Below are 25,242 nucleotides of genomic sequence, written 5' to 3'. Positions count from 1 at the left end.
ATTTACACATGAGACATTATATGTGATTTATAAGCATATTAATATTCCATATGGGTACAATATACAGACATGATTACACTAATTTTTGCAGATCGAGATATTGCTTATGAGTGTGTATTTGCTGGCATGTGAACTGTTTATGAAATTTTATAGTATTTATTTTGAATATATACACTACGGTCAAACATTTTTGGAAAACCCCTATTTTTTCCCTTTATTTTTTATTTTTTTATTTCAACTCTTCAGGTCCAGCCAGGAACCAGAAAATTCTGCATTAAACTGCCAGGTGTTTAAGGTAAACAAATTAATTACAAACTTCTACAAAAGAATATTGTAAAAAATGTTTAAACATTAAGTGGTGAGTACTGTTTCCTACAGTAATTCTTGGAAATTGGTGACAACTGGACCAAGTCTCAATTTTAGTAGTGAAGTGAAGAATAGGAGGTCTGAGAGGTAAAGAAGTGCAGTAATAAAGTCGTTGCTAAGATGAGAAAATAAAAAATCAGCTTGCCTGGGCCATACAGCACAGCTTCTACAAAACATTTTTTTAAAGGATGTAATTGCATTATTGTGCTATTATATATTTTGTATATCAGTGGCATAAAAAGTTTTTAAACCACAATAATACTGTTTATTGTAATTATTTCTAATATAATGTATAGTGCAAAAATATATTTGTGTACTACTGTGGCAGGCCTATATACACATCAACTGAATTAAATGACAAGCAAATGAAAATTGGATATTATCAATGCACTAAACACTATATATACATATTTCACCCCTTTAATCATCAAAATAACTGAAAAACAACACTGAGACAGCAGACTACTAAATATGAGAGGGAGAGAAGAGATGAACACAGGAAGTATTAGAAAGCAGCACTGCAGATAATTATCTTTGCTTGACTCATCACCTCACTCTCAGTGAGGGAGTACTCAACCTTAGACGGCCTATATCCCATTATATACCTCACTTTTTCTTGTCCACTTATGGCGTTTGTGCAGCTTTAATTTACTATAATGGTCATGAGGCATTTTACACAGCACTATATGTCTTAGAATTTAACATTTAACTCATAAAATATAAATAAGCTATGTTGTTACTGGTTTTGGGTATTCAGAGTCTACAGAACTGAAATACCCCTGAAAAGCACATTATGAATGGGTGGTGATAAACGATGGTAGGCTGAATATGAAAGTTATGTAAATGACATAGTTCTTGTGACATCAGAGGAACAGTGGTTCAGGGCAGGCTGTTTTTATACCTAGGTTTACACACATGGGCTATAAGAACTCGATAGAGAACAGTACATTTAGCAAGTTCAACAATTTTAAATATCTGAAACAAAAAAATACTTTTTTTCATAATGCAAGCTTTTAAAATAAATATCACTCTAAAAACGTATAGGGCATCGAAATGATAAAAAAATATGATTAATAGAAACAAATTGTGTCTTATAACATCACCAATTTGGTGTGACCCAACTTTGGTGATGATCAACTGCATGCTTAACTCATTTGTCTGTTGTTTTTTTTTTGTTTTTTTTTTGTTTGTTTTTTTAAGTGAAGTTCTTCCAGAGGTGACAGAGGTAGGTACACAAGTCTCATGCTTAAGTTTAAAAAACCCTTTGTTAAATATGGTTAACATATTTATCGTAAAAGCAGAAAAGTAGACACTCCTCAATCTACTAAAAATGGTAATATATTTCTTTAAAAGAGCTTCAGTTTTTAATTTAATGTAAAATCATATCCAATTCATTAATTGTAAATGATGTAAAAATAAATGGCAAAATACACTGTCCTCAGACTCTGTAAATTAAACATCATGGTTTTACCAAATTCAAATTTATGAAAACTGATTTATGTGAAACTGAATTCTCAGTATCACCTCTCTCTCACACACAAATTAAAATAATATTTTTATTTTATATTTCTAATTGTAATTCTTTCTTTGTCTTTTAATAAAATATATTGGAAGTTATAGATTAACATATTTGGAGGGTATAAACCTTTGTACACCAAAAGAAATACTCTATTTAAGCAGCAATTATGGGAGGGAGAGATTATCTATAATTGCATTTCATCATATTAAAGAGTTCAGTAGTTTTACAAAAATTAGACTGGTGACAATTTGCATTTCCGTTAGACACACAAACAAAAGCACGATCAGATTCTGATTCATTAACAGCATCATGACAGGTGGCAAAAATACTGAAGTATAAAATATCAAAAGTCTGCTTATACTTTAGTTATCACCTCTGAGTGCTTCAATTAAAAAACAGCTGTTAACAGCTAAACACAGAGTAGGGAAAGAGCCAGCTTATTATTTCCCATGTAAGAGTAAAGAAAACTAAACCTGGGAAAGTAAATGGGTGCTAACCACTAACCCAGGTACAGTCTCTTCAAGCAGGTTAACTACACATGGTGCCAGGAGGGCAAAAACAAACACTATAAGACACTACCTATTAAGGCTTGATAGTTTAAAAAACACAAGGAGAGCTTTTTTTGCTATAGTCTTAAAAACTGTTATATAACAAGCGATTACTAAAATAAATCCCAGTTTTGTAAACCAGCCGATAAAATCAGAGCTTAGCATTTTTTTTTCCACAAGCCCTCTGCAAAAGGAAAAATGGCATGTTTAATTTTTAGTAATGCTGGGTGGTATGCCGGTTCATTAGGGGCACTAAAACCGTTATGTGTTTCTTTCATACCGCCAAACCACGATAGGCGCTGCGGAGCGCCGTGTGGATCTGCACCGTCAAAGAAGCACACGCAGTCCTGTAGAGTCAAACGCTGGTCTAGCCTGGAGAGAAATAACAGCTCCTGCGGCTGATTCTACTGTATAAGTGTTTTTATCCCAGTAAAAAAAGAGCAGTAACTACAGCCCTTTTCAATATATTAATACTGTAGCTTGAAGGATGATCTGAATGTATTTGTTAACTGGAGAAAGAAGGGAATTGTAGCTTTTAATACTGTAATGCCTCAGGAATAGCTTCAGGAATAACACACTGTAAATTTATATCAAACTTGTGTCTTACTCATGCAATAGAGCTTTTGAGAAATATCTGTTTGAATACTTAAACATTGAGTAATTTATGTCAATTTATAGTGTTTTTAGAACTATTAAAATATTGTTTAATGTTTTGTAAAGAAAGTTGTGTTAAAGTTGTAGACGTATCTCTTTTTAAGGTATATTGTTTACTTATATTGCACTAATTCTTAGGCAAAATAACAGGCTTGTCGCACTGATTCTATGCATTTGTCCCCCCTATTAAAGTCACATGTGTTATTAATACTTTAAAATATGAATACACAATACATGCAAATCTTTGCACAATAGAAATTGTACATTTTAATATCTAATTTCAATAGTGGTATTGGTAAAGAAAAGGAGCTTTTTTTTAAACATGCAAAGTTCAAAAATGGCATTAGTGTAAACGGCAATATTACACTTAATTTAGGAGAACAGTCATCTTTATTTTCGACTGGAAATACACTTTACTATCTTTAAAGGCTTGAGAAAAGGTTCAGAGTTGTAGCTAAAGACATTTACACCCACATCTTTATTAAAGAACACCTGAAAGTGTAGATTTAGTACAAAGAAGCAACAAGACCTTCCTCTATAAAGTGCAGCCATATGATATCTTCAGAAAAGGAGCATCAAGGCATCAAGGTAAGTCATTAGTGACATAATGCATTCACCACCATGATATAAGAGCAAAAATCAATTTCATGTCCATCAATTATTCTCTTATTGCTTTAGGAGCATCACCAGGTCAGAGAAGACTTGCTCACACAAGGTTAGAAATGATAGATTTCTCTTTCTATAAAATTGAATTGAATATAAAAAAGAGCGTCGTTAAACTGCCTGATTTTAAAACGAGTATAAAGGACTTCTTATCTTCTATTAATTTTAGCTAGCTCAATCCAAGAAAAGTGCAGCAGGTTAAACAGAAAAAAAAAAATCAGTTAAAGCTTGCTCGTCAGTACAAATCAGTCCTTCCAGGAAATCGTGATCATGCAACTGTACATTAAACCAGTCTGTAGGAGCCTAGGTTTAGTTTGTAGATATGTTTATCTCATTGTTGGATTATTGTAAATAATGTAATAGTTCAGTTATTCAATATTAATATTTCAGTTCATGTAAGGTTAGGGAGGGGTGAGTTTTAGAGTGTGTACTGGAGATGGAAAAGATGGAGCTGTTATGCCAAACAGGTTTTTTGGTTAACTTTTGGAAGCTTTGGACAAACTCTGCATAAAAGCAATTCTGTATCAACCTATTTTTTGAGAATAAAACTGTTTTACCCAATGGTTCTGTGGATGTTTCATTGTGGTTTCTTTTTTTGGTGCACTTAAACCAAGGGGAGTGCGGAAGAGCGTCAAGCTAAGGCTTTTTTCGTATGTGGAACCTATACAATCTATGGTTTAAACATTGTCTAATCCCCTGATTATTTACACAAACATGTACACGAAGAGTCCAGAATAACCCAAAATCTATCATACTAAATACACTATAATTAATTTGCTACTTAGGGTGGTGTACTATTATTAAATGCTATTTACTTTCCATTTCCTCTTTGCCCACCAGTTAGCCCTAGGTTAGTCGTGGCTTAGTATAATTCCTGCCATGTCCTCTCTCTTTGTTATTATCCATAGCAGTTCACAGGAACTGCTAGCAAATATCCCTGAGAGCTTTAGCTTATGACGTTTACCATTCTTTTTTATTTCTTTAGCCTTGTTTTAAGATGTTGTTGTTGTGTCAATTTGTCCAGTTACTGTGTTCAGGTTTTGCATTTGCCTCAAAGCTTACAGCTGAATATATAATTAACAGTACAGTGATTGGTTTGTTTTGTGATTTATGAAAACAAAATTAGCTGTTTGCTTAGATTACTTGCTGCACATTTATTCCAATGTCATAATTCTATGTATTGCAATATACTGTAATATACTATGACACTGCATTATAAAACACTGTAATGCAGGGGTTGGGGTTTAGTGGGGTTCAGGTTTGGCGGACCGCCACTGTTGGGCCCCTAAACAAGGCCTTTAACCTTCAGTTCTTTCCAGGGTCCACAGCAATGGCTGCCCACCGCTTTGGGCACGTGTTTTCACTGTCTTCTGAGTGTACTCACTATTGTGTATGTGTGTGTTCACTGCAGGGATTGGTTAAAGGCGGAGGCAAATTCCAACGGCGCCCAGCACAAGTATGGTGCATATGGTTGTCGTGTTTTGTCAATCTTTGAATGTAAATTGTTATTTAATTTAATTATTTAATTACACTGTTTTTGAGAATCAATAGTTTTTAAAAACATATAAGGATTCTTTGATAAGTCGCACACATACACTCTTTCTTTCCCTTTTTCTCTTCATCCTTCTTTTTCTCTCTCTATAAAAAACTTGAACAGGAATATTTTTATTTGCATTTTGATAAAATGTTTATAGTGTGTTAAGCCCCACTTCTGGTCCTCTGTCAGAACCTCTGTGTGAAGTCACTTCCTGTTTATCAAATACAAAGCATGTCACTTCCCTCTCTCACTCTTTCTTTCTCAGTCTCTCTCAGTCTTTCTCTCGTTCTCGTTTTCTCTCTCTCTCTCTCACACACACACACGACTTGTGGAAGGCTTGCTGCAGCATAGCTGAGCTCTTTATCGAGACACTAAATGTCTGTGTGAGTGGCAGAGGTGGAGCTGAAGCATCTGAGTGGCTTTATAATACATTACATAACCTTCTTTGACAGCAGCTACCTGCACACACACACAAACACACTCAGAGCAAAGCATTCAGTTCAATAAAATAGTCTGTCCACAGTCTGTAAAATGTGAATAAAAGATTCAATCATTGCAGTAAAAAAGAAACAAAGGGGAGGGACATTCCAAAAATGAGTAACAGCTCTAAATACTAAAGACAGCAGTGTAACACACTAACCTAATTTTTTTTAATAAATGCATTTGTATGTTTATATAGATATGTATTTATTTAGACATTAATTTTTTTGTTTGTTTTAGAAATATTATTATTTTTATGGGAATATATTTCACATAGGAATATATTTTAGCATGTAATAATATAATACTGTTTTAAACAGGAACATATTGATTAATACGTTTATTTGTTTATACAGTAATGTTTATGAACAGGAAAATATTAAGATATGTATTTATTTGTAAACATATTTAAATAGCAAGGTTTTAATAGGAATGTATTAATTAAGAAGTATATTCATAAACATATTTATATATCAACATACTGCATATATTAGAGAATTGCCTTTAAATAAGAAATGTATTTATACATTTATACATCATTATCATGCTAACAGGAAACACACAGCTAGCAACATATGCCATAGCGTACAAAATGTGATGTTACATAATTAAAACAATTTAGTATATTTTTTTCCCTCCAGGATTTTCTGCTGCTAATGGCCCAATACCCACCCATATCCTTACTCATAGCCACTCATACAAATACAAAACCATTCACTGCTCTCTACCCCCAGCCATATCCTCACTCATCCATATTTGGTCATGTCAACACTCTTTTGTATCCATTATATTTTATATTCAGCATGACTAAACCCATACATATCCATATCAAACCATATCTAATCACATCCAGTTGTATCTATACTCAACCATGTTTTTACTAGTGCTTAGGGCTGAGAGGTTAATCAAATTAATGTGATTAATTGAATTACTGTTTAAATGCAATTTTCTAAATGTGATAATCAAGATTGTACATCTTTACATATAAAAGCTGCCAGAGAGAATCTCAGTAGATTTGCTTCTGTCAGAAACCTGTAAAGAACTCTTATGTGAAAGTGATTTACATATTTTACACTTTTACTTAACTGACATACAAGGATGTTATGTTTATACCATGTTTAATATAAAAGCTACATGTAAGGGGGTTAAAAAAATTAAAGGAGAAGGAAAGGAAACAATTGCTTGCATATCAATTTAAATTGTGATATCTGTTTACAAGTAAAAAACTTATGTAAAAACTAAAATCATAATTGTAATCGGGAATCATTCATGTATCTCAAGAGTATAAATTTTTTGTACAATATTGGTGGTTTATTACTAATTTATTGCGATTTTCAAAATGGAATAATAAATCTAGACTGAATCTCTTTACACATAGAACCTGCTAGAGAGAAATTCAGTAGATAAGCTTGTGTATTTGTTTTTATATTGGTTTTCTTATAGATTTATTGTGATTATTTTTTTATAAATGTAAAATTAACATTAGTTTCCATACTTAATAGCTCTAAATAGTGCTGTTTGTTGCTATATTGGTACAGCTGCAAATTAAAAAAAAACATTAGTTGTTAGGTAAGAATAAAAAATAAACCTAATCTAAACTCACTCATATATTTATATACCCCGACCTATGTGTACCTATTCATATAAAGCTATATCTGTATCTGTCCATATATATATATACCCATATATACCTATTCATACCCATCCACCTTCATCTACACAGATATGTCTTTTCTATCTATAGAACTGACCTGTAGTAATTACAGGTCCATGGGTGCATGTCATGAACACTGAAACAAACTAAATCTATATGTATAATGTGTGTAAATGTGTTTGACTATTACAGTAAAAATAAAAACTATATTGAGGTCATTATAGATCTGAGATGCTGAAAGAAGCAGCTACAGAGATACGCTGGGTGACGTTACTATGGTAACAGCAACAGGTTTCATTCTGAAATCACATCCCTCCTTCAAACCTCCAGCAATCTCTACACGATCACCAACATCACTGGCTATTTAATGCCTGTCTGTCAACAACCACTGCTTATAATAATGATAAACCATATCCCCATTATACAGCTTTACATTTTAATCATTCTGATAAGAGCTCAGGACAAAACAATACATGTTTACACTGAACAGAAAACTGTACCTAATAACATTATTATTTCTACTACCATGGTCTGTTTTAATGCATGTGCAGACAAAGAAATCTGAGAATACTCCAATTAAGATGATCTGGTCCAACCCTATTTATCAAATTTCTTAATCAGATTTTAGACCTAAAATCTCTATCTATCCAAGGTGGAGGTCAGCACAGTGTGCAGAGGGTATGCATGTGTTGCTCCATTAAAACACTTTAAGCACAGAAAGAAAGAAAGAAAGAAAGAAAGAAAGAAAGAAAGAAAGAAAGAAAGAAAGCAGTGGAAGGAAAAAGCAAAGTACATAGTGATAAAAAGGGGAAAAAAGAAAGAGAGCTAGGGAGAGTTACGGGCAAAAGAAAGAGCAAACCAAAGAAAGAAGAGAAGAAGAGAGAGACAGGGCAAAAGAAAAAGAGAGAAAAGGAAATGAGTGATGGAAAGCGAGTGAGAGAAGACAGAGAGTTGCGAGAGATAGCAAAGCATTACAGAGATGAGGGGTGAGAGAAAGAGAGAGCAAAGTATTAGAGAGAGCAGAACATTAGAGACATGGCAAGAGAGGGAGAGAGAGAAAGAGCACACAACTAAAGAGAGAGATTGAAAGAGCGATTGAGTGATAGAGGGCGAAGGAGCAGAGCATGAGAGTGGGAGAGAAAGAGAGCAAAAGAGAGAAAGAGGGTGAGAGGGAGAGATTTGCTCTGACCTTCCTTCATAAGATTGAATCTTTGTCTCTGACCTCTGACCTCAGCCCCACCCCCAATCCTCTCTCCCTCTCTCTTCCTCTCTTTCTCCCTCTTCCTCTCTCTCAAACACACCCACAAACAGCCCGTTTCACCGGTTCCGAATTAACAGCTCTCTCCTGCTTGATTATTACACATGCACTCGCTGTTTGATCTGCCGGCACGCTCTTCATCACTCCGCACTCGCGCGGTCAGTGTGAGGCGGATGTGAACTCTGGACCGAGGTCTGAGGTCAGGGTGAGTGTCTGAGGGGGGCGGACTCTCTGTCACAACCATTAAAGAAGCAGTTGTTGTTTCCTCAGAGCTGTTTGTGATCTCTGACTTCACTCTAAATGGAGCTGAACACAGCCGTCGCCACCGGCAACAACAACAGCACCCAGTCTTTTCATATCAGTTATATCTCGACTGAAAGGAGAGGAGAATCTGAGCAGATCCTACACTTCCAATCCAGCCCACATCAGTGTGTGAGTGGAAGACGAACTGAGTCTAATCAGAAGTTAATATAGAGTGCACAGTCTTGTTTTATAGGAAGAAAAACTATACATTACAAACGTACATGAAACGTGATTATGAATATCAGTAATAAAACATTATAGATAAGGAAAGAGAATGAACTAAAGCTTTGCCTGTTTTTTTGTAGGAGACAGCAGAATAAAACAGGCATTTAAACTGTGAGTAAAGAGTATGTGAACAAAACATGAGATTCAAACATGAAATAAATTAAAACAGAGAAACAGGGGAGAAAAAATAAAGAAGAGAAAAAAGAAACAGAATAATTGCAAAAAAGATAATGCACTGCATTCTCGCAAATAAATAAATAAAGCTAATAACAGAAACGTGGAGAACACAGAACAAAGACACGCTTATTACAATTAATGTTAACAATGAAACAGAAACCAGAAATCAAACTTCAGACATCAAATGTACTTGCAATTAATCCAACCTAAGATAGGATCAGCATTTCAATCAGTCTCTACATTACACCCACTCCAGACTACTGTCTCTATAAGCATGTTACACATTAGTGTAATCAGTGTAATATCATTGTAACTACTGGTCATGTACTGGTGTAGTTATACAGAATCTGTATTGTAAAAATACATGTAATACAAAATACATGTAAACACATGTATGAACAATAGTTTTAACTCTTTCAATTACACAAGTTCCTCCAAATACTTTTAATATAAACAGATTAATGTAATTAGAAATTGCATTTCATAAGAACAACTATTACATTAGAAATACATGAATAATTACTTAACTCAATTATAAAGTCGATAAAAGTTTACTTATATTTACTTTGTTACTGTAACCAGTTGCAAAAGTGATCTCTCACTTGTTTTTACTGACTTTAACTACGTAACCACAGAGTAATTAGACATTCAATATAAACTAGAACTAAAATAAATCTAAACAAAAACACTAATTTTATTCATCTACCCTTTAAATGAAGTTAAACTTTCAACAAATAATTAATTAAGGCTTTGTTTTCTAAACAGACAATAACATTTCCAACTGTTCTTTTTAGCAAATATTTATAACATAAAATAAATAAATGTGATGACTCAAAAAAAAACATGGCAAGGGTAAATGAACAGAATAATTTTATCTACAGTTGTTTAGAGAAATAATACATATTTTTGGCACCCCAATATATGTGCATGTATTGTTGAAGCTGTAATTGTAATCTTATCACATACAAGTGATGTAATAATTGAGCACAGTGTTATACAGAATTACTATTCATGTCCTAAATGGAATATTTAACAGGGTAAAACAAAAGCCACAAAACATTAAATATATTTTATAATCAAATATGCTTTTTTCAGAAATGTTTGTAATTCAATTTAAAAATGAGATAAATGGCACCCTATTTAGTTTGGCATGCTCAAATGCCATATCTGAGTTTCTATATTGTAGAGAAGTTATTCTCTTTTATATTAAGAGTATGGTGAATCATCATCAATATATACCCAATCATTTATGATTAACTCCTAATATAGGCAGCAAGCTTGAATCTGTGTGATAATTTTTCTCAGAGAGACAGAAAGAGAGAGAGGGGGAATTGAAGTTTGAGTGAAGTGGGGATAGTGACAGTGATTAAAAGGAAGGGGAGCACAATAAAGAAGAGAAAAATCAGAAAACTAAACTGATGCTAAATGATTAAAGTATTTTTTTTATTACAGGTATGAATAAAAAATAAAAAGTTTTAAATACAAGAACAAAAAATACTTGTACATAAAAAGCGAGGGAGCAAAAAAAGGATCCAGAAAAAGATGTGCACATAATACAAACCAAAAACACAGAAAAGAGAATATAGAACAAATACATTGTGATGATTCAACAACTAGACAAATGAAGAGAGAATAGAGAGAAGCAAAAAACAGAGAAAAAGACAGAGAGATGGACTAGAGAGGGAGATGAAGAGTGAACAGAAAGAGGGAAAATGAGAAAAAAAAAGAAAAAAGAGGATTAGACAACAGACAGGGATAAAAAGGAAAGTAAACATAAAAAGATAAAGATAAATTAGAGGGAAGATGTGAAAAACAGTCTAGTAAAAAACATAACATAGAATAGAATAATAGAGTGATGAAACATACTATAGAGAGAGATAGAGAGAGAGCAGGTAGACAATATAAAGATAAGAAAGCAATAACCCATAAATCTTCCCTGAATCAGAATCTCGGAAGAGAGAGATATACATGATGGGAGAAATAGACAGACAGACAGACAGGCAGACAGACATGAGGCAGAGAAGGAATATAGATATATAAACAAAAGAAGAGAGAGAGATACAGAAAGAGAGAAAGAGACAAGGGTGTAGGGAGAGAGATGCACTGTGAAAGAAAATAGTCCCACACTACACAAAATTACTGTAAATATATTCACATTCGTCACATTTCTAAAATGACTATATGTATCTATTGTTCTTTAAAATTATTGTGTGGTAATTAATATTTTTATTATATCATATATAATATATAATATATTGTCACATATTTTTTGTTTTGCTATTACAATTTTTTACAATCTGATACAGAGAGAAGGGGAAAGAGACAAAGACAAATAATAGAGAGAGACAGCAAGAGAGAGAGAGAGAGAGAGAGAGAGATATTAGTGCTATCTGCAGTACTGAGGGGTGGGGCCTGCATGCCAAACGGTGAAATGGACAAGAGGTTAATCTCACTAGGGGCCCAATTTAACCCTTACACACACACAAGCACGTACACACACACACACAAAAACAGACACACAAACACAGACTTTTAACCTGCGAAAAAATCCAGAATACAAACGCTAGAGAAATAGAGGTAAGGATAACAATTATACTAGCTCATTCTCTCTCACACACAGACAAACCATAAACTATTAACCATTTCTTTACTATAAATCAGACAAACCAGACAAAGCCATTCATAAAGACGCTGTAGAGAACCTGCACCAATCAACATCAACCAGAGGAAGCCCACGCCCACATTCAACTAACCTAATCCCTACAGTTCACACAGAGACAAACTGCAGCCTTTCAGATCAACCTCTCACCAGCTTTACTGACCCAGTACAGACGGAGGAATGAGACCTTCAAATGAGAAATTCTTCATTTAAATTACAGCACGTTTCTGGGCGCTTTATTGTTTACTCCTCTACACACACACCATACGAGGGATCCAATACATACGTTTCATTTAGGCCTGCCACAATAATTACATTACAAAAAAGTATCATACAATACATGGACACAAACTCAACAATTTTTGCCTTTGAGTTGATTGTGATTTTTACTCATTTAGATATTTTAGATTTTTATATTCCAGTTCCAATGGGATTCCTTAATCTTCAATTATTATTTCTTAATTATCAAATGTTCACTGCGTGTTAAAAAGGTTGTAATTAGAGTCATATAATCATTATATCAGTGGCATAAATTCTCTTAAAATGGCAATAATATTGTTTATGTCATGCACAAAATTGTTATTGTGACAGGCCAAACTGTATGTAATTTCTAGTTTCACAGACAGGGCTTAAGCATAGTCCTTGACTATACAGAATTCTAAATGGAGATCTCTCCATTGAAAAAAATAATCCAGTACTAGGCTTAATACCTGTCTGAGAAATCAACCCAAATATTCCTCACCTTCAAAAACAATACAATGGTTCTATGTTGTACTTAAAGGGTTTTTACTACTTCATAACAATAGCGGAGACATGTTTAAACTCACCTACAAAAACATCTACATGCGGTTTTCATCTGTAAATCTAGTACAGTACATTCAGTGAAACAAGACTAATTGTGCTAAATAGCCAGTTGGTTGTGATTTTTAAAGTACTTTACATACTTTAAGGCAATATCAGTAAAACATTTAATGACACAGTAACACAATCCTCCTAATACCCGCTGTAACCTGCAACAAAATTACATGGTGTTAATTAAGCAAATGCTGCAAAAAGGCTGAATCAGTGTGTTTAATTATTTCAGTCAGAGAGAACAAAGTATTCACATGACTGTATCATCAATATTGTCACACTATTTTGCATGAACATAATGGGAGCAATTTTTGGTCCAGTTAGTTTATAATTGTTATTATTATAATAAAAAAAAGAGAATTTGACTAATGCAAAACATTTTAGGACTCAATAGAAAAATATTTGTTGTTTTGTTTAATTCTTTGTCAAGCTAACTGTTTTTTTTTTTTCAATTTCTTTTTATGCCAAAGTCAACACTCTTAAAACGACCATAACATTGAACTAAATCAGACCATAATAAAACAAATCTTTTGCTTATAGACAAATAGATTTTGCGGACTTTTTGTGGAAAAGTTTAGAATCTGTGCCATAATCACATATTTGCTTGTGGCAATAGCAATGCATTAAAAGTATTTTGTTCATACAGGGCAACTTTGGCACACACACACAGGCATACACACACACATACACATGCATGTTGCGGTGTTGACCCGGTTGCTGCGGGGGGAGGAGAAACCCCCCTCCCCTTTTTGTCTTTAAAGAAATTCCTCTTTTAAAGAATGCCTGAGGAGAGTGAGAACCCCCAACCCCCATCACACAAACTCTCACACACACTGAGTTACTTTCTGCTTTTCCTTTAAGTTTAACCCCCCCCACAACACACTAGAGCAGACTGATTTGGAGACCTTACCACCGCGATATCCAATACTGCCACCTTTAGTGTGCGCATAGGTGGAGAGGGAGACTAGATGACATAGGTGCAAAATTGAAGGTTAATTAAGTAAATTTGTCATTATTTTTACCTTAAAACATATTCATATACTGAATAACAGTAAAAATACTAGCTGTGTTGCAAAGCCTAGGCTGCAGTTGAGGTAGGATGGCTCCTAATAAGCGTCCTTTTTAGTAGCTTGTTGTTCACACACAAAACAGCCCAATGAGGCTTTGTGATGGCACCAGGCACTGATTCACATTGAAGCAGGAAACTCATGTGTTCAATTTCCAATTTTAGTAAAAAATTTAAAACAACAGAAAACAAATGGAAGATTAATTCTTTGGCTTTTTGGATCAATTTTCAAATTTAGTACATACTGGCAAGTGCATACATGGTGTTTTTCTTTTTCCCTTCATGGTGTATGAGCACAGAGAATTGGGGGTAACCAAGGGCAACAAAGGATATATCAGTTGCATCCTTCAAATCGCTCCAAACAGAGTCCTTCACTTAGAAACAGCCTTGAATGATGTAGCAGCCGAGAATTAGAGCAGAAATGCCGTTCAACTCGGCTGCAGCCAAGGCTTTTGAATGCAGCCATTATTTATAATCCATTAGAGGGCAGTGTAAATTAAAGCTGCCAACATAAAAGTCCTCCAGTCATAGTATGTGATTTTGTAGAAACCCGTAGTGTAAGCATTACACCCTTTTCTTCAAAGCCACTCCCCAAAACACAAAAACGCACATGGTTAGCCACAGAGAGAACGAAAGAGAGATGTGCAGAAGCAGAGTGCACAGCAAGGTCTCCTAAATTCAGCTTTTAAACTTATGAAGTATCTACAAAAATCCACTGCAAAAACTCCCATTCAATGCAATATGGACTAAAAGCTACTTGCTAAAAACTAGAGTATAGACACTTTTAACACATAGACACACACACAAACACACGCTCAGGCTACATGCAAGTCAAAAACAGCTAGCTAGTTTGCGACCACAGCTTACCTCATAAATCACAGTATTTTTAAATATAATAGGTATTCAATGATTTTTCTACAGCAGGGTTTCTAAGTTAATATTACTCTAAAACACTAGCGTAGCAGGGAATTCTAACGCTTCAAAGTTTATATCAAGCTTAAAACAGTGCAAAAAGATAGCAGTAGCTTCCAGATGCAGCTAGACCCCTCTCCTAAAATGACGGCCATTATCATACACAGATTTAGAACCCCATTTATACCAGAAAAAAAGCTTAACAATGCCGACATGTTGGTTAAATAATTCAGGAAAATATAAATCTGACCTTTTTTGTGTCAAAGCCTGTCCTGCTTCTGCCTTTCTTTCACTCGCTTTCTTACTTTCTTTCTTTCTTCAGACATCAGGTTTTTTTTAAATAATAAACACGCTGTTTGTTTTTTAACAGGTATGCAGTCAAAACTAGATTTTATGATTGCTATTAGAATGTATATTAAGAGTAGGGATGTGCAATAATATAATTGCTTTTTTTAAAATCATCTGCAACAAGCTGATGCCTAGATTTGGTTGATATTACAAACCAATACTTGCTCTCCGTGATATCCTGTAAAAGGACGAAGCTACACTGGCCTCACTACTATAACTGGCAGACAGTGCTAACTTAAAATCCACTTTTTTATTCATTTCAATAGATCTTTTGTTTTATTTCACCTGTTTTTTTTTTTTAAGTTGGTTTAAAGCTGTAAGCAGTCTATGTAGGGACCAATTGTATAAATAAATGTGAAACCAATAAATGGGAAAACAAAAAATGTGAAAAAAAAAACATTAATTTTATTGCCTGAATACAGTTGGTTAAAAGCTAAAATGTAATGCAAATAAATGTTACATTTGTTTCTAAAGTTAAACCAGGGTGTGTAGTTATAAATGTGTATATCAGCATCATTAAATATATACATTTAGAATATGGGATATTTCTATCAGGCCAAAATACCCAGATTGATGCATTTCTAATCAAAAGTATTTCAAGAAAATATAAAAAACACTGTTTTTCAGTTTTTCACATCACTCTCTGCTTCTTTGAGATGAAAGACATTTCCTAATAAGCCAGCTGTCTGCATCAGTAATGCATGTGCATTGGAAGCAGAAAAAGAGATTTTGACAAGAGCCAAATTGTGATGACAAGATGAATGAATCAGAAGTGCTGAGCAAAAATGCCTTAAAAACAAGGAAAAACAGTGCAGTGGTGACAGAGGCATGGGAGTTCAGGGCTTACTAATGTAATCCGTTGAAAAGCCACCTCACAGCATATGTACACGACATACAGGGATCTGCCAGAACATCTTGGATTCCAAAGGACACCTATAGGGGTTTAATGATAACTACACTCTGCACAGACATCATTAACACTTTTTAATATCCAACGATGCTTTTGGGTTTTTGCAAACCAAAATACTGCCAAAATGGAGCAAACACACACACACACACCATAACCACAAGTGGACATAACTGTGAAACAGGAGGACACATGAGAAGATGAGGAAATGTTGTGCATGTCTGTGTGTGTGTCCGTATTATGATATGAAGGGGAAGACTATCACCACAGGATACTGTTGATGCAGCACACACACACACACATGCACAGGAAGTGATCAATAAGGAAGCTCTCTGTGAGAAAAGATCTATAACAACTCCATCCCTCCATCTCCATCTCTCTTCATTCATCCCTTTCTTGCTCTATATTTATCTTTTTCATCCTTCACCATCTCTTTTATTCTTTCTGTCACTTTACTGTTTATTATATTTAAATTTTCACTTCCTCACCAATTCCCTTTTTCACTAACTGTCTTTCTACTTCATTGTCTTACCTCACTTCCTCTTTCGGTTACTTTCTTTCAATTTTACTGGGTCTCTTTCTTTCTATCCACCTTTCTATGTCATTGTTTTGCTGTCTTCCTCGTTATCTGTTTCGTTATTTCTTTTTTACTGACTCTCTTTCTTTCTATCCCCTTTTCTACTTCATTTTCTAGCTGTATTCATCTTTCTCTGTTTCATTCTTCTCTTTTTCTTTTTACATCTTCTTTTACTATTTCTCCTTCTTTCTATTTTTCTTTCCTCTAGATTTCTTTTTTTTCTGTCTGTCTTTCTCTCTAATTCTTTTGTGGAGTGTATTCCTACTTTCAAGACTTAGAAGTGTGCTCCTTTTTTTACACATTTAAGTGTCATGACAAAATGATATGATTAGTCACTTTTAAACTCACACTTTCAATGGCTGGTCATAACTGCAATCGAGTAGCAAGTAGCAGTTAGAAGAGACAGCATACACATTTTAACCAATGTTCAAGTAAGTATGACCAGGTACTGATTCTATAAAGATTTAAATCATTCTTTTTATTTTTTATTTAGACTGAGCATATGTGTGTATAACAATAAAGAAAATATTCTCATCCACAGAGACCAAACACCTGCATGAACATGCTAGCCCTGAATCGGGTGACGGTAAAAATAACAGAGGTTCACTTTTTTCAAGTAAATTAGAATAGGGCTCTCTGGAGATAAAAACGTGTACTAGCAAGAGGTTGCACAGACTAATCGATTATCACCTCTCTGTTTTTTGAAAATGATTTATTTAGTTGTTGACTGCACAAGGAATATAATTTAATAGATTATATTACTCCTATCACTTTTATTCCATGTTTAAAAATCCAATGCAAGAGATAAGGTGTAAAGCAAGGTCCTGTGCATTACTATTTTGTAAATATATTTATTTTCCTATTTCAAACTGCATGTGGAAGTTTAATTTTGTGCCTGTATTTAGCTGAGATTAGCTAAAATAAGATTGGCTAAAAATAAGGTTTGATGCATTTGTTGCTGTTGTCAGTCAGCATTAAACAGCACTAATAAAAACAGCTTAAAAAGCAATCTCACAAGTTTCTCTTTGCTATAAAAATCTGCTAAGCATTTGTTATGAGAGTTACAGCAAGTGAAACAGTTAATTGTGTTTTTGAACAACTATTTGAATACTAAAAATTAGTAGCCATTCAACCCCTGATTGGCACCATGGCTAATGCTATGCGTGTGTTAGAGTGGTATAAAGCCAGTCTCACTTCAGTAGAGGAGTTGGGGGAGAGGATGGCTGGTTATCATTCAATGTCAATTTATCTCTGATTCTGATTGGCTACCCTATATTGTGCCTCATTCTGAAACAGTGACACACTCCGAGAATGGGTGGGGCTATACTGCTACAGGCTGAATAGGAAAATGTGTTATCACAAACTCAAAAGCTTAAAGATTCATTTTAAAAGATGGACTGTGTTGAATGAACGGTACGTTTTGAAACATGGAGAAATGTTTACATACTACTTTCAATTTGGAAAAATTATTGATTTTATGATTTAATCATGTTTCCTCACTCAAACTGTTTGGTTAAGTGCATTTGTACAGTTTTACCTCTCTTAAAAAAGATAACTGAAATTAAATAATATTAAATAAATATAATAAATATATTATTTATTTATTTATTGAATAAAATATTGGGGGAAGAACATACATTGTAATTATGTATAAAATGTGCTGCAGTGTGTTTCTGTAGAGAATTATAGTGATAATAACATCTCAATAATCAGGAGTGACCAACCTTTTGCATGTGACTGTAAAATATATATGTGTGTGTGCATGTGCGTGTGTGTGTGTGTGTGCTCTGAATTAAACGCTCCTCTGCCCTTTTTCCCTTCATTTCTGCTTATCTTGCTCTTCCTCCACAATATCAGCTCCAGCCACACACACTGTACATTTAATCTGCCACACACGCTTGCGTATCTCTCTAACAACCACTGTACAAAGGCTTAACAGCACACACACACACAGCAGAAATACTATAACAGCAATCTCTGTATAAAAGAGCTACTGTTACACGCTCTCTCTCTCTCTTTCTCTCTCTCTCTTACACACACACACATATGCCGAGTAGCAGCAGCATCAGTAACAACACAACCCCCACACCCCCCAAAATGCAGCTACAAATAGAGTTAGTGTCTCACAGCTGCACTCACATCCTCTCTAACACTCTGCATCTACATCACCTGAGGACTGAAGGCTCAGGCAAAGAGAAAGGAAGAAAATACAAATAATGTTTAAATGCCTATGTTTAAAATAGTAAGAAAGAAAAGGAAAAAAAATGAAAATAATCTGTATAATTTATACATCTTTTATATAGCAATATAGCTCCTAACTAACAATCAAAATCACTTTTCAAAGCTTCCAAAAGCCACAAACAACGCTGAAATTTAAGTTGAAACACATCAAACAATATTTTATAAATGAAAACCAGCTAACTGTAAAATATCCTTGCAGTGTGGATAAACAGTATTTGGAAAGAGCTGTAATAATAATAGTAATAAAAAAATAATAATAGTAATAGTAATAGTAATAATATTAATAACAATAATATTATTATTATTATCAAAGTAATTTACATGAAAAGCTGCTGAAATTTATTCTCAAATAATCAAAATGTTACTTTTCATAAATCTAGGCATATTCCGTATAAAAGCAGTTTAATTTTTTCAAGCAGAATGAAATTAAAAAGGTTTAAATCTACAGCTTTGTAATGATATTCTGCACTGAATATTGTGCACACTTTATCACAAGGTAAAATGAATAATTAATACTAAATAGTGAAACCTACTTTACATATATAACTGCTGTGTGTAAAATTAGGTATTAAAGTTAAGTCTTAGTTTTTAGGTTTTTACATTAATAGTAATTGTAGCTAAATCACTCTATTCTAAATAAATACATTCTTGTACGATGTTAGAAATTAATTACAAAATAATTAGCAAACTCAAGCTAAAATCAGGGATAAGCTGTGAAAAAATACAGAAGAAGCACTACTGAAATGAATAATCAAACACTATTTATTTTAAATTAAATTAATATTCAATACAAATGTGTTTACCTAACAAAATAATGGTTTAAATAATTAAAAGTTTCAATAGTTTAAGTTGAAATATAAGATCATAAATTATTATATAGGTATAAATACGCAAATTGTATAAATTACAAAAGTAACTAATAGCTTTAATTATAATGTTACAATATTTCACAATATACCTATGAACTTTTTATGATTTTCTAATAACTTTACCTAAACATATTTTAAATAAGTATTACAATTATTTAACAACTATGCAGACTGAATTTACATTAATTTACAACTAATTTCCTGTTTTAGTGTAAATTAAGACCAATGGATTTTCAACAATTCAACACAGAATATTGAAATTTATGTGTTGTCATACACATTTGTTAATATAATTGTAATATCATGTGAACAGATCAAAGGGAGCCGAAACAGTTAGATTAGTATCAATTTAGATTAACATTTTTCTAATATTCACATTTTATTTATACCTGAGATACTAATAATAATTACACTGATATTTTACTTATATGATTAAATGCATACTTCTGCATAAATACTGAGAAATATTTTAAAACAAATGAAAAAGGTTTTAAAATCCTGTTTGATAAATGCAAATAAATAACAGTGCTATGCTGAAAGTAAATTGATTGTTTTATAATCTGTTTAGAATAAAAAAATCTAACACAGTAAACTGCATTCAATCCAATGCAGAAAACAGCCCAAATCTCAATTTTACAGAAGCTTATGCAGCTCAAAAAGCAATTTACTCGAACAATAATGACATTGTGTTTATTTTTAGAACTCAGTCTGACTCAAACACTTAAAATCAATGCAACTGTTTAGTATATGTACTGAATGCTGTAATGGATAATATTTTTATTTTAGTCATGGTCTTTAAAACATTTTTCCCTGTATTACATTACATAAGAGAATAGTTATGAGGCATAAAGCTTAGATCTGCGCTCAAACACACAGAAACAATATTTTCATTTGTGAGACACCACTTAGCTTCTAGCACTGCCTGACATCTGTAGGGGGGACTTCATTTCCAATAATGCACTTGGTTTTCTCAGGACTACAGACATGGTGGCTCCGTAGGGTAGGCCTCTAAACCCTCTTTCTCTCTCTCTGCATAATGAAGGGGGATATAGGGCTTTGAAAAGCTGTTTCTGAGTCAATAATAGGATGATTTACAAATTACCAATTAATAAATTTGTAGAAAACATACTGTGGCCTATTAACATTAAAAAGCACATGCTGGTTACTCATATTATTGATTATTTTTAAATCCTAAGCCATACCAAGCGTTTTGGGTGCTTGGGAAGCTGTGGGCAATCATTTAAACCTTTAAATCAGTACAGTCAACAGTTTTAATAACCGGAACATTTTCTAGAAGTGGCGTAGATGTTATTAATATTTTGAATAAACAAACATGGTTTGCAGGACTTGGACATCAGACATTCCTTTTTTACATAGTTAAAATCTCATTTTCTGAAAATATTTTTTTATCTAAATAGCATTAAAAACCACATATCTCACTTGCACTGAAAATAATGGCACTCCTTAGGAGAGTCACCTTCCCCAAGGCTAATTCTTTTAAATACACTACACTAGATTTTTTTTTCTTGTATTTAACTTGCACTTGGTAAGCCATTTCTTCAAAAAACACTAATGTTTTCTTTCAGGAGCATTCAATAAAAGCACTCTATCAGATTTAAATACAACATGATATGTTTTATTCAAGCTGTTAGTGTATTTCTTGGTAGATTTGGAAACAAGCTGAAGAGGTTTCAACCTATTTTTGCTACACTTAGTGATAAAGACAATGCTGAACTATTGTAAACAATTGTTAAACTATTAAGCAAGAAATAAAATTTAAAATTGATCAGATAAGATGATTATCACAAGATAAGATAAGATGATATACCCACCCCTAATTATCACATTAGGGTACTGCTTTTTACTGTTTTTAGCAAAAGAAAAATTCACACCGTTCTCGTTTGCCTTTATATATCTACTAGAGACAGATCTGTCCTGCTTCATTTATTTTACCTCAGTCCTGGATATATGGAGTGCATTATTACAGTAGTATCATGACATCCTGGTTCATTGACTTCTGTTACAAATTTGATATAATTAGTATTTTTAATATCCCAGTTAGGGGTGTGCTATATTATATTGCATGCAATAATAGAATTCAATTTCATTTTGTTGCAGTAGTGCATTCTTGATATATATATATATATATACATATACATATATATATATTTTTTTAAATCAGTCTTTTGTCATATCTTATATCGAGTACTGTTATCGGCAATATTGGCCAAATAGGGCCATATCGCCCACCCCTATGGCCACAATACATTATGTAAGAAACAAACCTAGCCTTCAGGACACAGACTAGCATATAGCTAACATAAGGCCCTGGAATTCTGTGAAGTTACGTGTTTTCCTCAAGCAGAAAGCCTGTCATATTGTGTGGTTTTGGTCACACAGTTTGTGTGTCAGAGGAGTGTGTACAATTTTGAACCGTTTCTGAGCCGTTTTTGAGAGCAGCTCTGCGGATGTGGTTCCGTGAGGCACCGAACAGCCTAACATACGTTAAAACCAAGTAACGCATCAACAACCAGAGTAAGCCAGAGAGCATGGTGAACCAGATTTGAGGAGCTCCAGCAGCCCAGCAGAAAAACACTGACCTGAACAACTGACCCAAAAACGACCCGACCTACTGCTAAAAAAGACCCAAAGCAACAGAGAAATGTTTGAAGGAGTGGAGGAAGAAAAACGTGCTGGAACAACCACAGAACATCACAGCAACGTTCAGGCCTGCTCATCTCTTTTCTCTTCGAAACACGAGAGAAACATTGTCTAATGGAGTATAATAATGGAGGCGAACGTGCTGTTTGCGAGGACCTTGAGCCTAAAATCCAGTTAAAACAGGCGCTAAGCAGTGGCCACCTAGACCTAATCCCAAACACAACAGCCTCCTCATCAAAGCTACCATGTAAACACGTGAACACATGATGGAGGAGAAGGAGGGTGTTCTGCTGAATGAACACCACACATAGCCGAGCTAGAAGCCCCCAAAAACACCACAGACCGCGGGAGACAGCTATGAGAGGGCAAATACGACATTTCATAACCTCCAGCAGCAGGTCTGTGTGGATGTTCCTCAGAGAGCTCAGAGAACACTGGAGAATGAGGAGTCGGTCCACAACTGAACTGTGTCGTGTTGCTTTAAGAAGAGCAGCAGCATGTTCCTGAATGAAACCCACAACAGCCAAGTCGAGGAGAAGACTATTATATAATTAAATGAGCGTCTTATAAAGAGTTCACCAAGTGAGCGACGCGGTTTGGTTTGAACGTGCGACCTGAAAACATGAACACATCCAACTTGTGAAGCCTCTTTGGCGAAAACCCGCTCTTAAAGTGACAGAGGGGACACAGTAGACCACTACTGAAACACTGTGGCAAACATGCAGCAGCTCTTTTACAGCAGTAGTAGTAGTATCTTTTGTAGCAGCTGCCAGTGAAGTCCTCACAAGTCCACCGTCCACGAAATAATAATAATCAGCAGCAGCAGCAAAGATAGCTAATATTTTAGCCTTCAACTTACTTGGTGAACGAACACGTCCAGTGGAGGCTCCACCGGGTTTCCCTCGCTGTGGGTCATCGAGATAAATCCAAAGCCCATGCGAACGTTGAACCACTTGCAGTAGCCCGAGCCCGACTGGGTCCGCTCCTCTTGCCCGGAGGTCTTGGTGGGCTTTCCGCCGCCACCTTTGCCTGGCCCTCCTGCGTGGGGAGATAGAAGCAGAGAGTCAAGCTAAACATGAATTAACAGGATCAACACTCGCTGTTTTTTGTGCATTTTTGCACCCATGGTTTAGAACTTTACACAGACTCAGCTTATGAAAATATAATAAAGTGAAATATGATTGTCATTTTTATTGTTTTTGTTATTTTCTAAGCCATCCTACAAGAGCATGCATGACTATCATTTATCACTTAGCTTACTATCTAACTGCACGCGAACAACATGTCACATGAACACAATGTAACATTGTTTGATTGCAAGCACTTTGATTGGACACTTTTTTCCCATGCATGAGCGCGCGGTCCCTTCTTAATTAATGCTTATTTGAATTGGGTTGATGTTGGTACTAGTAGTACTAGTAGTAGTAGTTACTGGTGGTGGTAGTAGTGTTGGTGCCTGTGTTGGTCGGGGGTTGGTTTGGAGCTAAAGGGGTCGTTCAGGAGTGAAGCACACTTTCAAAAACCTCACACGGCCCCTAGTGCTTGCTCCTGCTGTTGGTACTGCGATTGCTCAATTTCGTTCTTATACAATCCGCCAACTCTCCTCTCTCGCTTTGGCCCCTCTGCCTCGCGCTCGCTCTCTTTTTCTTTCTCTCTTTCTTCTCGCGGTGCATCTACCGTCATTCACCCGCCACCGACGGTGGAGGGTGGAGAGGGGGTGTGCAGAACTCAGGGGGGCAGGTGCGTGCACGTTTGGACGTTATTAGAGCAAAGAACACCCCCCACCCCCAAATCATCACCGCCACACCACCAGCTACCAACCCCGAGCTTCGGAGCAGAACCAGAACCGCGGGTTCATCAGTGGGCTTCCCATCTCTGGACATGAGAAACGTGAAGCAGCAGGGGCGGTGCAAACACACACTCTACGCGCGTGCAACAATAGCGAAAAGCTGCTGCCGCCGCTGCTCCTGCTTCTGTTCATGCCCCCCGCCGCCCCCTACACACTCACACACCTACATACCCTTTACCCTCCCACCACCACCACCATCTCAAACCTCATCCTTCACAAATATATGTATCTATATATACACACACGAGCGGGTCTGGAAGCCCGAGCGGAACGACAGCGATACAGAAAGAAAAACAAACGAGAAGCAAAAAAACACAGAGAACGAAAAGAAGAAAAGCAGGGTAACCTTCGGCCATGTTTCCCCGCGGACCCTCCGCTCCAAAGTTCCTGGAAAATCGTTTCCCTCCGCGTGCACTGGGCTGATGCGCGTCACCGTCGAGCTTGAGCCCACATCCCCGGGTCCGGCGAGTTTAGCTCGCATGGTACAGCGTGCTGGCCCGCGCGCCACATTTTCTCATCTCTCTCTCTCTCTCTCTCTCTCTCTCTCTCTCTCACACACACACACACACTCTCTCTCTCTTTCTCTCTTACCACCTCCTTCCCTCTCTTTCTCTCTCTCTCTCTCTCTCTCTCTCTACTCGTTCGCTCGCGCACTGCCGCGCTTGCACACGTGACCGTGTCAATTACGTGCCTCTCTCTCTCTCTCTCTCTCTCTCTCTCTCTCTCTCTCTCTCTCTCTCTCTCTCTCTCTCTCACTACCTCGCGCTCATTCTCTCTCTCACTCTGCTCGAGTGCGCGCGAGATTCAGAACCGAGCCGGACCGTCAGGTGGACCTGCTGAAAAAATACCCCCCAAAAAGACTTTCCTTCTCAGAAAGTTGCTTCATGTAAGAGGGCTTTCTTCTTTTTTTTCTTTTT

General features: G+C 35.3%; 1 protein-coding gene across 1 annotated transcript in view; it reads right to left on the bottom strand.

The window, feature by feature from the left end:
- The window catches only part of lin28b (lin-28 homolog B (C. elegans)), a 44,528-nt gene extending 19,573 nt beyond the window's left edge, over positions 1-24,955 (bottom strand). The window contains exons 1-2 of the mRNA XM_007260464.4: positions 24,672-24,955; positions 23,336-23,514 (exon numbers count right to left, since the gene is read on the bottom strand). Of these exons, the coding sequence (XP_007260526.1) occupies positions 23,336-23,514; positions 24,672-24,681 (189 nt within the window). The 5' untranslated portion in view covers positions 24,682-24,955. The remainder of the gene's footprint in view (positions 1-23,335; positions 23,515-24,671) is intronic.
- Between the last annotated feature and the right edge of the window lie 287 nt (positions 24,956-25,242).

Source organism: Astyanax mexicanus, chromosome 1 (genome assembly GCF_023375975.1).
Source record: "Astyanax mexicanus isolate ESR-SI-001 chromosome 1, AstMex3_surface, whole genome shotgun sequence".
Taxonomy (NCBI): Eukaryota; Metazoa; Chordata; class Actinopteri; order Characiformes; family Acestrorhamphidae; genus Astyanax; species Astyanax mexicanus.
The sequence above is the reverse complement of the archived record's forward strand: the minus strand, read 5'-3'. Positions and strand labels throughout refer to the sequence as shown.